Source organism: Hyalella azteca, unplaced genomic scaffold (assembly GCF_000764305.2).
Source record: "Hyalella azteca isolate HAZT.00-mixed unplaced genomic scaffold, Hazt_2.0.2 contig1914, whole genome shotgun sequence".
NCBI lineage: Eukaryota > Metazoa > Arthropoda > Malacostraca > Amphipoda > Hyalellidae > Hyalella > Hyalella azteca.
In genome coordinates, this window is record NW_025932207.1 from 44,757 (window position 1) to 58,622 (window position 13,866).

Below are 13,866 nucleotides of genomic sequence, written 5' to 3' on the forward strand. Positions count from 1 at the left end.
ACTTCTAAAATTAATCAAAGACCGATAAATACCTCAAAGAATTGCATTATCTTGTCTCCATCGTGGGATGTGGCGAGTCTGTCCTTGAAGTGTTTATTCTGCAGGAAAAGGCTGATATCGGTGCTGGTGTACGACAGAGTCCCGATGATCGTCACGAAGAGCAAGTAAACCAGTATGTCCATCAATAGCCGGTTCATCGCCACCTAAATTAAAGTATCAATATTAAAGTGGTTATAAGTGGTATAAAGTGGCTCAGTGGTTACAGTTCAGAGTACCATGATTGGCGCAGAGAGGCGCGGGTTCGATCCCATCTCTGTGCGCCAGTTTCGGGTCAGAAACGGCGAGGAGACCGAGCGGTTCAGCACTGAAGAATTGAAGCAGTGAGTTGCGTGTTTGAGACCGCAACATGCTGTGAATGTTCTGCGATGTTAAGGATCGATGACAGGCCTACGGCCTAATAAACGCTGAAACCGCTATTATCATTATTAAAGATGGGCAGCCATCATGAGATAATTTGTATGATCATTAAAATTCATTTAGTTCCACGTGCAAAACAGAAACGTCTTTAAGACTTGAAAATTGAAATTTATGTAATTTGAGTAAAGCGATACTAATGTGCAACGCAAATAAGTAATGAATTTCTTAATTTGAACCCTTGCACTGAGAAATTCACGTCAGCTGACCTCGGTAATTCTTTAATAGATTTATTACCGTAAATCTGGACTTTATCAACTTCCCACTTCAGTAGATAGTGTTGTATCCTGAAAGTGTTATCAAAGGTAAAACATCGTTTTTCTATACGCCAAATAAGAACTTTAAACGAACTACAAGTGGGCTTATATAGTTACTCAGATTGTATTTGTCTCCTAAACACCTGATAAAGTGGATGTACCTGATTACTCAGCTTGTATTTATCCACTAAATAACTCATAAAGTGGATGTATACCTGATTTTTCCGTCTCTTGCGAGCCTCCTCAAGCGCCTCTGGACTGATGCCGCTACCGACGGTCTTGTCTCGTTTGCGTGTCAAGTCTTCTACACCGCGGCCTGTCGTAAAACATGTCACAAACATTTTTGTATGTCGGTATAAAGTTTCGGGAGTTATCTAGAAATCATTTGGTTTATGACGCAAAGTTGATGGATTTAACGGATTGGTGCAAATTCTGTTTTACATCAAACATTCTTTGTTTCTACGGTGAGCCCAAGCTAGCCGTCATATCGCATGTGCATGCTACAAGCCCAGGATTCAGCTCACATTTTCATTGATAACCTAAGTTGTATCATCTTACCATTGACTTCCCCAGGATCCACATAAAATATTAATGACATTTTTATTCGCCAATTTTTGATAAATATTCACACAGCTTAGACACCAATATTGACTTGACACTTCTGCATGTCCCTAAAAAAGTAATAATAAAAAAGTAATTTTATAAATTTCTCTCTTATTAAAACACATTTTTTGTCTAGCATTTTTTCATAAATGTCTTTCTCATGTAATATTTGTTAAAATGTAATGAAAATATAAAAAGATATTATAAGTTAAAATTCTTGGCTTATATTAGATTTTCCAAAACCTTGATTAAATAGAGAACCTAAAGCGTAGAATCAAGATTTTATAGAACCTTTTTTAGAGATTACTCAAGATTATATGCTTACGTAGGAATTAAGAATGTGGAGGGAAGGAGAAAACAATTGAGGAATGAACTACAGTGAGTGTAGATTTATCAGAGGGAACAACTGTGGTTGAACGGAAAACGATATTTAGATAGACAAAGATAGTATTGATGCCTTGTGAAGGAAAAAGTAAAAAATATATTATCAATAGCCTAAAAAAATCTATAATAGATTCTTTCAAATTGCGTGTCGACATTTTTTATTTGAATATATTTTAGTATCTTACGATATTACTGATAAATAGGTCAGGTTCTTGGAATGAATTAAGATCTCTTTAATTGATTATATTTTGGGGATTGAGGAATGTGGACTTTTGATTACTATTGAATAGATGACAGCTAGTGAGCCGCGTGGCTGACAAGAAGAACAAAGACGCACGAACAACTTCGTTTGTTCTTGTCAGGAACATCTTCGTTCGTGACAAAGAATTGACCCGAGATCTCCAGTTTCCCAATTTCAATGTCCGCCTAAGAAGTGAATGTAAGAAAATGCTAGCTTCACAAGCCACCATGGCTTTGTCTCGTGGGTGACATTGCCAGTCCCAATTAATTACTTTCGAACCACCTTCATCGGTCCAACTTCTACAATAAGCCTCATGACGCCAAGAATGTGTTGTTCAGTATGATTTGCAGCACCTGCATGTAGGCACACTCCCACAAAATATGGAGCTTTTGTCATATCCAACTACTACCATCATTAATAAGATCAACTTCGAACTTCGCAAGAATCAAAACTTTCTTCACTCAAGAGGAATCAAAGCCTTGCAATTAGGTATAGTTAATAATATATTAAGTAGATACAATGAATCTATATAATAGTATGTATAATTAATCTGTTGTATTTCTCAGTCGAAATGTTAATAAGATAATCCGATGAGCTGAGAACAACACTATATCATTGAAAAAGTCCTACACACTAAAAATTCACTTTTTAGTAAAAACTAAAATCCGAAAAACGGGGTTTTCAACAAGCCACGTTTTTGGACGAAAAGAAGAAATGCGTTATTCACTTCCAACCGAACGTTTTTTAATCACATCAGAACATGGCCCCAACTATAATTTCACAGAAATACATTAAGATAGCAAACCTATTGGAGCCTCGGCGTGCAGCAGCTCCACGTCCCAGTCGAGCTCGTGGTAGTCTTCGTCGTCATCGTAGTCGTCGTGCATGTCCAGAGGACGTCGGAGAATCCACGACAAAATCATCGCCGTCAAATAAATCTGGCGTAAGAAAATTAATTAATTCATTGATGATTGTTCGAACGAATATTTTAGGGTCGCATGACTCACCGAGGCTTCAAGTTGACTCTCTAAACAAGTGAGATAAATACGTACATTTTCTAATCATGTGGAAACTCGATTACACTTCACTCACATTATTGCAATTCATAAAATGAAGTTATGAATTTAAATTAATTTCAATCAAAAAGAAAGCCAGGATTTATTTATTCATGTAGGATGGAAATTTACAGAAGTCTGTCAGAAATAATAACTGTAATAACATTAATAATTGCATGGAACTCGCCTTAATTGGCTGCGTGATAAGCACCGACGAGAAGAGGGATGACAACAGGGCGGTGAGCCACTGCGTGGTCTTGACGTTACCGAACATGATGCCGTACGCCCACAAGAAGAACACCGACACCACGATGCACACCACGCACAGCGCCCACGCGATGTATCGGAAGTACCAGGGTAATGTGCGTCGGAGCTTTCGCTTGTCTTTCTTCTTCTGATTTACATGAAATAAAGAATATCATAAAATAAATGTTAAAGAGGGTTTTAAAAACAAGTTCCAGATGCAAGGCATTAAAATTTATCACGTAGTGATCTATTAAAGATAGATAAATTGCGCAAACGTGAGCAATAACTTTAAATTTTTTGCAATACATGCCTCTACTTTGTCTTCTTTAGGCTCGGATGTCTGCATGGAGTCGATGAAAGCCAGTTTAGGATGGGATTTAACGCCCTTGGGCAGCGATTTAGAGGCGATATCTCCTTGCTTCATGTCAGCGTAGTTGATACTCTGCTTAGTGAGCGCCAGTCCCAACATTGTCTCCAGGTGATCGTGGTCTGCGGAAGTATCACGTAAGGTTTAAGTACTACACCCAGTAGTAATCTCTTGGGTGACTTTATTTTTAAAATATAAATAGTGAAGGGAAATTTATGAGCTTTCTTCAAATCACTAATATTGTACGCACGTCCGTAAAACTTCCTTTTGGTTAATTATTCAAACCCTGTTGATCGTTATTGTTATCTGTAGACTCCCATTGCTTTCCATATTTTTATTGTGCGTATATGGGCACTCGGTTAAAGAAGTGATGAAAAAACTTTAAAAAAGTAATCTACGAAAATGCATACTTTTTTTCTCAGTTTTTACAAGAGCTTCTTTGACTCTTGAGGCCTTTTGCTTCCTGGGACGAGCCTTCCTGAAGAAGTAGACGATAGCGAACGAAGGAGGGAACACGATGAGGTTCGTGATGAAGCCCACGCCCAGCGCCGCCGGTGCGATACGTGCAAAGCCCATGTTGATGGATGAACTTGATTCCGGCACCTACGTGAAATAAAAGCTCAAAATTTTATTGGAAACCTTATCAATTATTCTTTTTATGTCCTGGAAAAATGCACAATAAGTGGATTAAGCATCTTAAGTTTTTCAACTAACAGAGTTGCTGTAGAAGTAACATTTTTATTGCACTCGACACTGAGCCCTGAATATGAGTTTTCGATTATGTATTCCAGAGATTAACAGCAGGTGAATTAAAATATCAGCAGTTATGGGAGGAGATTAATAGTATTGGGACACTTACGACGTTATAGAACATGGCATTTGTGAGCATGGAGAGATAAACGAGTGCCATGCACGCAGAGAGTCTTTGGACTCTGGTGAACCTGGACCGCGGAGGCCGGAGGAAGATGCTGAACCAAAGATGGTCGTCTTGCATGGCCCTTTGCACTTTCTTGCCGATCACGTGCGCTGTGTCCTTCATTTGCTCCAGTCCCGCCACTGGCACCACTCGATCGATCTTATGAAGGGAACTTGAAACTGATCTATAGCATAGAGAATTTCTATGGGATTGGTTCATTGATATTAAGGAACTAAATGAATAAGTAATTACAAAGCCACCTGAAAACCGTCCATTTCCAGCCACTGGCACCACTCGATCGATCTTATGAAGGGAACTTGAAACTGATCTATTGGACTATAGCATAGAGAATTTCTATGGGATTGGTTCATTGATATTAAGGAACTAAATGAATAAGTAATTACAAAGCCACCTGAAAACCGTCCATTTCCTTTAAAGTAGGCAATTGAAGCGACAGGAATGAGGTTGTTGTGATTATGAGGACGAGGATAGGCAAAGACTAAACCCCGCATGCCTCGCTGAGGAAGAACCTTAAAAACAGTATTTGAAAATTTAGTGTAATGCTTCTAAAAAAATATCCACAACTAACCATGCCATCGCCCTCCTCGACGGCGAGCCAGTCGTTGCAGATGAACTGATACTCAGCGCCCGCCTGGAGGTCTCGAACAACCATGTGGCTGAAGAGCCAAGAACCTGAGTTCCCAGGTCCGTTGTTGTCGTGCCAAATGCGCAGGTACCGAAGTGGACCCAGACACCTTCAAGGAGAGGATGCAAACTTTCGACTACCACTTGGTCCACATGCCAGATCAAGAATACTGCCTCAATAAAGTTTCATTGAATGAAATCGACCTACTGTATCATGTGAAACTTTTCAAATAGTATTTCTTTTAAATTAGGGGACTTTCACAAATTTTCCCTCTATTAAAAGTCTTTATCATTGTGAATGCAACGAGTCGCTTTGAAAAAATAGGTTTTCCATTAATATACACAATTCAGCTTGGGAATGGTCAATGTTTCATGTGAAAATTTTAATTTAGTTTTCCTTTAAATTACTGGGAATATCACAAATTCTCCCTCTATTAAAAGTCTTAATCATTGTGAATGCAGCGAGTTGCTTTGCATAAATTGGTTTTCCATTAACATGCACAATTCAAATTGGGAAGGGTCAGTCCACTACAAAGGAAACTTAGGAATTAAATTGCGAAATAAGTGCAAATATGACATGGAGAAGTTGTTTTGTATCCGCTTAGTTACAGAGATTAATGCTCCAAACTGCTCCTGATTGGCAGCTCGACTGTTGCTAATTTTTAGCGCATTTTCTCATTTATGGAAAAAATGCGCTATTGTGATCGTCATATCCGTCCGCCCGTCTGTCTGTTGGTCCGTCCGTGGCTTCACGTTTTCGTCGACGAGAAAATGCGCTCTCGGTCACTCACTGCAGTGAGTACTGAGTTATATTTTTTATTATTATTGGCAACCAACTATAAAATACTGCACGAATCCAATTTGGCTTGATATGAGGGATGCGACCACACCTCGGGACGGTGAGGACAAAGTGGTCTTGAGCGCCGGTGTACAGGATCCGACGATGATGGTCTTGCAGCGTCCTTATATCAGAGTCGCCCCAGTCGCCAGTGAGTAGAAAATTCACCTAAAAAATTATCAGACACGAAATTCAGGAATTGCAAAGCAAATTCTCTGTAATAATTTTACGAAAACAGTCACGCGAATTACCTCAGTAACTCAGCCACCAAATTGCTGAGAACATAAGCAATATTTTCATATCAACTTTTCCGACCAGTATTGTTCATACAGAGAGAATTTTTCTTATGTTGTTCTTACTTCAATAAGAACGCGGATAGAAATTGGATTAAGTTACACAAGTGAGAGGTATCCTTATGAGACGTTTTTGCTAAGTGCCCATTAGCTATTATGCTGCATGGCAATCTAGCAGAATATTAAATCGATTCACATTCTGTCTACTCTCAAACGGCCGTAAAAGCAACTATAATGTTACTGACCATGCAAGTGTTCCACTGACCAATACAAAAAAATCGCACACACAAAAACTTGAGACACTCTAACGAAAATATAATTACGACCCACAATGAAAGTACATCCGAAAAGCACAGAATACATGACGGGTAGCCAGAGTTTTTCACTGTTATCAACCGAGTTTTTTCGCAACCGCCGAGAGGTCTTTGGTCGGTTCATACTAACGTCGGTTTGGTCTGCAAGCGATTTATTTTATCAAAGGCTAATGCAACATAAGCGGACGGTAGCGTTGTACCATCAAGGTGGTGTGCTCATTTATTTTTGTCTCAAAGCCATCATGGATCCAGTTCCTTCAAGCAGCGCCATATATTACCAGTTCAAGCGAATTACACATTTCAAATTTGATAAAACTATTATCAATAATTTTAAAAAAGAATTTATCACTTTGGATTTGGTTCCCGAGTTGGGCTGGAATCCGGTGAAGACATAGAGCTCGTATACGTAGTGATCTTCCGGCCTGTTCTCAGGTAGGGGAGTCGCTCCAACGTACTGCAGATCTTTTTTGTCCTGCAAAATAATTTATTATTGGGAAGTGTCACAATATGCAATGAAACGCATTCACTGGGCATTGTTTTGATTTTCTGCTGATTTTAGCCGTAAAGTAACCGTTGACATGCACGTTAAAAACAGATTGTGATTGGAAACAATCCACGTATGTATTTGTGTTCAACTGACTCGTCCCAAGACCACGCTAACATCGCACCCCGGCACCCGCGTCATGGGTTTGAAGGAGGCCTATGTTAGCTGATTTTGTTTCTGACTTAAATTAAAATTACATTTCAATTTGCATAGTAACCATGTTTCTAACAGACACGGCATAGATAATCTGATTTTAGCAGTCCGGTTTATCTTTTCACCAATTCGTGTATATGTTTGGAGCAAACGTATTGGAATCAATATTTAATTAACAAACCGTCTATCAGTCTCTTTCATTACTTAAACGAGGCAGCCCAGAAATATTCTTTCTAATCGACCTTAATCCTGGCGTAGATGAGTCCGATAATGTAGAAGCTCAAGGAGAGGATGATCGTGAGGTAAATGGTAAGGTTCTCTGCGAAACCGGCGTTTGCGAAAACGTAACTGAAGTCGATGGGGTTTGGCATTGGGAGGAAGCCACTACCGAACGACGTGAGGTGGTTGCAGGCGCATACCGTTGTGCTCGCGTTACCATTCACCACCTGGGAAGAAATTATGTTTTGAGGGATAATACCTGGCAAGTCAAGGCGAGGATGGGAATCTTTTTCATCAAATAATTACGACGATTAATAACCTAAATTTCAATATTTTATAACTGAAAGAAAGAAAGAGAGGTATTTTGTTCCACTTAAAGTCGAGACAACTCACTTTACATCCTCTGCTGCTCCAAGCTAGCGTCTGTTTGTCGAAGAAGAGGCAGGAGCTAATGGCCGTCCGAATAGCATAGTCTTGTCCGACGGGCAGCAGCAGGGCGAGCGTGTCGTTGAAGGGAGCTGAGCGCAACTCCATCAACGCAGATGAGATGTTCTCCCGAGTCACCTCGGACTGATCCACGGAAGAGCGAAACATTAGCAAAAACTTTATAGTTTTTATTTTAAAGAGGAAAGCTGTGTGACGGAAGATTACAATTCAAAATATAAATTACAGTCTATGCTCCCTAGCTGCTGCTCTCAAAATTACTTCTGAAACTGTGATCATCCCCTTGAAAGATATCAAAGGTAGAGCAAAGCACATGCAGAGTGAACACGAGGTAGATCCTTAAGTTGTTCCAAAACATGCTTAATGTTTATTCCTTACTATGACATCATGTTCTACGTATCTACAACCATTTCTATGATTAGATTAACAGCTTTCCTGCAGTTAGGATTAAAAGAACGTCTTGGGACGATCATTCCAGTGTAATTGTCATGACACAATTTCTCGGAGAAACCCTGATCGAAAGATAAATACAGAGTTTGAGATTATCAATGAGCTTGACACGTTTCTTGTTGACATGTCCATTCCCTGAGCTGCTCACCTCATCCATGAGGTAGTCGCCATACTCAGTGAAGTGCTCGGCAACGGCCGTCAGGTTCACTTTAGCGACGCCCAGGAAATATTCAGAGACAACTTCTCCTTCGAAGTCAGGAGGCAGGGTATGGATGAGCCACTCGCTGGACAGGAATCGCTCATAGAAGCCCGTGTCTGGAAAAAAATTACAAGAAATGCAGTAAAACTGCAAATTTTAATGAAATAGATTAAAATATACATGTATTAATTGGTATTAAATTATATGCATTTGCAGAAAAGTTCTATTAAATATATTTTAATATCTTAACGCTGTTGTTCATGGAACTGATCAAGTTATCACAGGCCATTGATGTGCGCTAGGCTGTAATTAGAATTTTGATTGAATTTTGGCGTCGATTGCCGAACGACACAAATATTTATTTTTACCGCATGCGGAAGCGGATACAGTTTATCGGTCTGAAAGACTGTAGGACTTGCCCACTGACTAGGAATGTAGCTTTATGGACTAGTTTCCAGTGCTCCTATAGGAATAAATAAAAAAAAGACTAGGAAAGTAGAGATAAGTCATTTCTTCTACTCGAGAATCGTTTTCATTTATTCCAATAAGCACGACTTTAGTAAAGCTTGAATCTTGCCCAAGCCTTCTCAACGACTATAAGAAATTTTATAAAGTAGTCAAAAATGTTGAATACATAGATTAAAAAATATGTAGAAGGCCAATATAAGACTAAAATCAAGGTTGAATTTAGTGTACGGGCTGAACCTTTGTTGCGCGTCCAGGCTGCATCAGGCAGGAGGAAATAGTAGTCCGGGGTGCTGGTGTTACTTGGGGCTTGTGTCCCCCACGTTAGCACCCAAATGTCCTCTCCAAAACCATTCTCTTCAGATTCTGAGTTCGGATTAAACACGTCCGTGTCAGCAGAACCTGCCTGGTCAGCAGCGGTATGTGCTTCGTTGTCTTTGTCTGAAGTACCCTCTCTCTCTGAGTTAGATGTGTCGTACTTTTTCATTTCATTAGCGGAGTTGCTGGAGGAGTTCGAGATGACGAGCGTATGTTTTCCGGGAAAGAATTCTATCAATATTCCCACCCCGGGACCGGGAGGAAAAAGACGGTGCAAGCTGAGAAGTTGAGTCCGATTTTCCCCAGGGTCAACTGGGAAATTAAGATGATATAATTTCATTACAGTGATGCCAACAGACATCATCAACGCATATTATTTATCTAATACTTATATTATATAAATATATTCTAATTATTAACCTTTTTGAAATTTTCATGCAAAAACTTGATCATTTATCTCGAAAATAGTGCGACAATTACCAACGCTTGGTTCAAATGTCAATTACCAGTGTTGCAAGGTGCAAAAATATCCTAATGAAGTCCTGACCTACGACAGTTGGGGCGTGGACTTCACTTTGGGCCACAGGGATGTACATAAGGAAGTCTTCGCGAGAATTGTTGACGTCAATGGGCTTCATCTGAGCGTCGACAATTGAGAGCTGTACGGTTGCCGATTCATTGCCCAGCGTCTCTGTATTGCCACCGAAGCCGTACACTTGATTTTTCCATTTTACCATCTGGCCAAACACAAAATTTTCTTTAAAAATCATATCTAGACAAGTTCTCTTGTATTTTCATACTAAACTATTAATTAAAAATGAATATCATGCTTGCTCAAACTAAATGAATAGCTATCTTCATTTTTCTCTTGATTTTAATGCGTTTCTGAAAACGCCCACAAGACATGCACACTTCTTCATTGTTGGCTTGCGAATTTGATATTCAAACGTGGGAGGCTCTCGCGGCAAACGAGTGGAAACAAACTTGAGGGTGTCTTTACGAGTGCAAATATGTAAAGAATGCTGCAATATTTCCATCTGAATTATCTTCTCTGCATGTGAATGAAGCATAACTGCATAAGGTATGTGTAGAAATAAGCGCAACTAGACCTTGATGCCTATGGAGAGTGGGACGCCCTCTGGCACGCAGCCTTCGTCTCTGTCGATGATCGCGCAGTAGCTCGGGAACTCGTACAACGCATCGCCAACCTTCACCCGCCGGCCTCGCAACTCACGAGCATCAAACATTCCTGAATAAATGCTTATCGTTATCGTGAACATTACTTTATGTTGTTATGATCATATATAGGAGATTCTATGATGTTAAATATGATAATACTGGCAAGTATTTAAGGGGAAAATACGCAACGAGAAGGAAATTGTGGTAAGAAGTCTCTCGCAGAAGTCTTGGGGGTTTGAAAATGTCATTTTTAGAGGCAGACTTTGGGTCCTTTTGTCACTCCAGTTTACTCCTTCTGTTCCGCAGATCAACAATAGCATTGTTGTTCTCATCGAACCAGTCTTGATGATGGCGCTGTCTAGGGCCTAAGACAGTTCTTGATGTTTCCGTCAGCAAATCTCTGAACCTGATCCACAACTCGTTTGGGCCTCCATCGAGCAGTCCCTGTCAGACAGCTCGCTGACCAAGCAGGATCGAAACTTTTGCAGGCAGCACGGCTCAGTGAAAAGACTAACGTTGAAAGACGGGCTATTAGCGTATTTTAGATGGCAAGTTGATGTACCCATTCGGATAGTTGATCGCACCAAAAGGTGGTCTGTCCAGCACTCAGTTCCCCTCAAGGCCCTGGTGATTTTTAAATCCCGAATGTCCCGCTGTTATACGATGACGTAAACAGTGAGATGCCATTTCGTAAACAGTGAGATGCATCCATTTCGTTTTGTATTTGTTTGCCATTCTGAGCGCAGTGTTTGTGATAGTAAGTGCAAACCCGCACATTTGCTGAGCAGCAGCAGACAATTGTTATTTATTTGGCCCACACAGTGCCTACCAAGTACTCCATCCCACTTCGCGTGATCCCAGCCACCACGGGCGTTAAAGTCCTCAAGCAAAATCGATTAATCGTTGGCGGGCACCGAGTGCAGGATGGAGCTGAGGTCGGTCTAGAAACGCTCGCTGGCCTCCTCCGTGCTGGTTAGTGTGGGAGCATACTCACTAATTACTGTGGCATCCCGGTCTCCGCAGATAGGAAGGCGAACCCTCATAAGCCTCTAGCTAATGCCCACAAGCAGGTTCAGCAGCCGCTTGAGCAGGCTTGTCTTAATGGCCTTGCCAACGCCATGCACTCTGTTCTCCCCTGCAGCTCTACCCTTCCAGAAGAAGGTGTATTCTACGGTAGGTTCGGCGAGAGACCCCTCTTCTGGCAAACGTGTTTCGCTAAGGGCAGCGATGTCAATGTTGTATTGCCCAGCTCTCGGCCAATCAGAGCTGTTTTTCCCTCCGGCATTAGGATGTTATCTCTACCAAAGCAAAGTCGTGACATGCCACGCTCCTAAAATGAGCTCTTTTTTAGTTGATTTCTTTTTGATTCGACCGCTAAAAGGGTTGACCCGCCAGTCGCGGTGAACTGGCCGGGTATGTTATAGGGCAGGCAATACCTGAGACGTTCCTTTATGACGCTCCTTTTATAGTCCTCTCCCTTGATTAGGGTGAGGAGTGCTGTCCTAAATATAGGCTGCTCAGTCACCCAGGATGCTGCCGGATGTCTCTACTGCCCCGGATATAGAGCCGAACGACCACTGGTCCATGGGCCACCTTCGTGCAGGATCACAACTACCAATGGTCACCTCCACCTGTTGCTTCGCCACTCACCCATCGCTGCAGGACCATGAGATTGTGGTTCACTATGAACGAACGTGCGCAGAGACACCCGTGCGTGATGGAGATGAAAGTTGGAAGATCGGCGCACAAAAACAATCCCACTCTCTCGTCGTAGGAAGCCTGCATGGATTCAGTGGCTCCAAGAGTCGTTACGCCTGGAGACTTCCTCCGCGGCATTGGATGACCGTGTTGTCCTATGTGCTCCAGCACGCTCTGAGCACTCCACAGTGCTTTGCTGCATCGCCATTTCAGTCGTTGACCTTTATTGAAGGTTTCTTTCGCCTGATCCGCCGAGGCAGTTTCCACATGCTGGGTGAGCAAAGCCCTAGTTCACCATGGGACGGACAGTGACCACAATAGTTACCTTACGTGGGGAAAAACACGTAACGAGAAGGAAATCGTATTCTCTAAATATAGGCAATGTTATTACGCAATCTGCGCTAACAATATATTAGTGAAACATTGTTTGATCCATTGCCACTGCAAGAAACAAGAGAACGACTTCGATAGTCCTGGTGCTGAAGGAAATCTTCTAGGCCAGAATAATTTTTTGAAATTCTCATACTATTGAGATCTATAAATTTATAATATTCTAGGAGATTATCATTGATATAATATAATATAATATAATATAATATAATATAATATAATATAATATCTATTCTGAACTAGAGAGTTGGAATTCTGCTTATCAAGAGTTGGGCTTTAAATTTTATCGAACTTGTTTATGACTAAAGTATGATTATACATATTCATATGATTCAACCATGTTCATCGCTATCTCTACAGTATTGATTGCATTTCTTCGTTTAGTTTCCTAAATTTTGACATTTATTTTTTGTCTTATTGTTTTTTTATGCTGTGTCTTCTCAAAATTTTGTTCTTTCGGCGAAGTTATAAACAAAGTGTAACTTGATGCACGTCTCCTCTATCGTAACTAATTTTCGATGACTCCTGTAGCTCCTGCTCTATAAAGTTTTCTTAACTAAGTTCCCACGAGATATTCTTACCGACAGCCATGGTGACTTCATCAGAATTGACCCTTGCAGGTTCTACTCCGGCGACGGCGCTCCGCAGCAGCGGTCCCTGAACGTTGTCCACGGCCCCGAGCGCTGCCTCCACCTGCGTGCATTCGCTGGCATTTTTAGCAATTGTAATATGCTTCAATCGTCAGATTCGCTAGGTTCTTAAAATTTATTGCGATCTTTAAATTAACTAGTAAAGTAATGTGGTCTTGATATAATCTCATTATTCAAACTATTTGAAAAGCATATTGTGCTCCTGATACTTTGATAATGGCAACATCTAGGCTATGTTCTGCAAAGTTTTGCAGGTGTGCTCGAAGTTTGGTGTCATCGATACCACCGTGTTTTATCTGCTTCTTTGTCAATACGAACTTTGTATAATGTGTGGCTTTGATAGATATTGGTTGGTGGACATCATAGCCACACATTTTTCAGTTGAGCTAACAGGATTTTGTATTCTATATAGCTGGCGGTGAGAGAGTTGCATGGGTATGCTGGGGCTAAAAGATCGTACATAAGCACCTCTGATTTGGTAGAATTTTACAATGTATACTTGGGTTATTACTCGGCAGAAATTA

General features: G+C 40.8%; 1 protein-coding gene across 1 annotated transcript in view; it reads right to left on the bottom strand.

Moving 5' to 3' along the window:
- LOC108683307 (polycystic kidney disease protein 1-like 2) overlaps positions 1–13,379 on the bottom strand; it is a 17,788-nt gene extending 4,409 nt beyond the window's left edge. The window contains exons 1-17 of the mRNA XM_018172611.2: positions 13,274–13,379; positions 10,535–10,674; positions 9,973–10,162; positions 9,348–9,737; positions 8,592–8,758; positions 7,943–8,119; positions 7,573–7,776; positions 6,983–7,105; positions 6,079–6,194; positions 5,133–5,298; positions 4,487–4,702; positions 4,038–4,230; positions 3,571–3,749; positions 3,202–3,408; positions 2,765–2,897; positions 947–1,047; positions 33–203 (exon numbers count right to left, since the gene is read on the bottom strand). Of these exons, the coding sequence (XP_018028100.1) occupies positions 33–203; positions 947–1,047; positions 2,765–2,897; positions 3,202–3,408; positions 3,571–3,749; positions 4,038–4,230; positions 4,487–4,702; positions 5,133–5,298; positions 6,079–6,194; positions 6,983–7,105; positions 7,573–7,776; positions 7,943–8,119; positions 8,592–8,758; positions 9,348–9,737; positions 9,973–10,162; positions 10,535–10,674; positions 13,274–13,283 (2,883 nt within the window). The 5' untranslated portion in view covers positions 13,284–13,379. The remainder of the gene's footprint in view (positions 1–32; positions 204–946; positions 1,048–2,764; positions 2,898–3,201; positions 3,409–3,570; positions 3,750–4,037; positions 4,231–4,486; positions 4,703–5,132; positions 5,299–6,078; positions 6,195–6,982; positions 7,106–7,572; positions 7,777–7,942; positions 8,120–8,591; positions 8,759–9,347; positions 9,738–9,972; positions 10,163–10,534; positions 10,675–13,273) is intronic.
- Between the last annotated feature and the right edge of the window lie 487 nt (positions 13,380–13,866).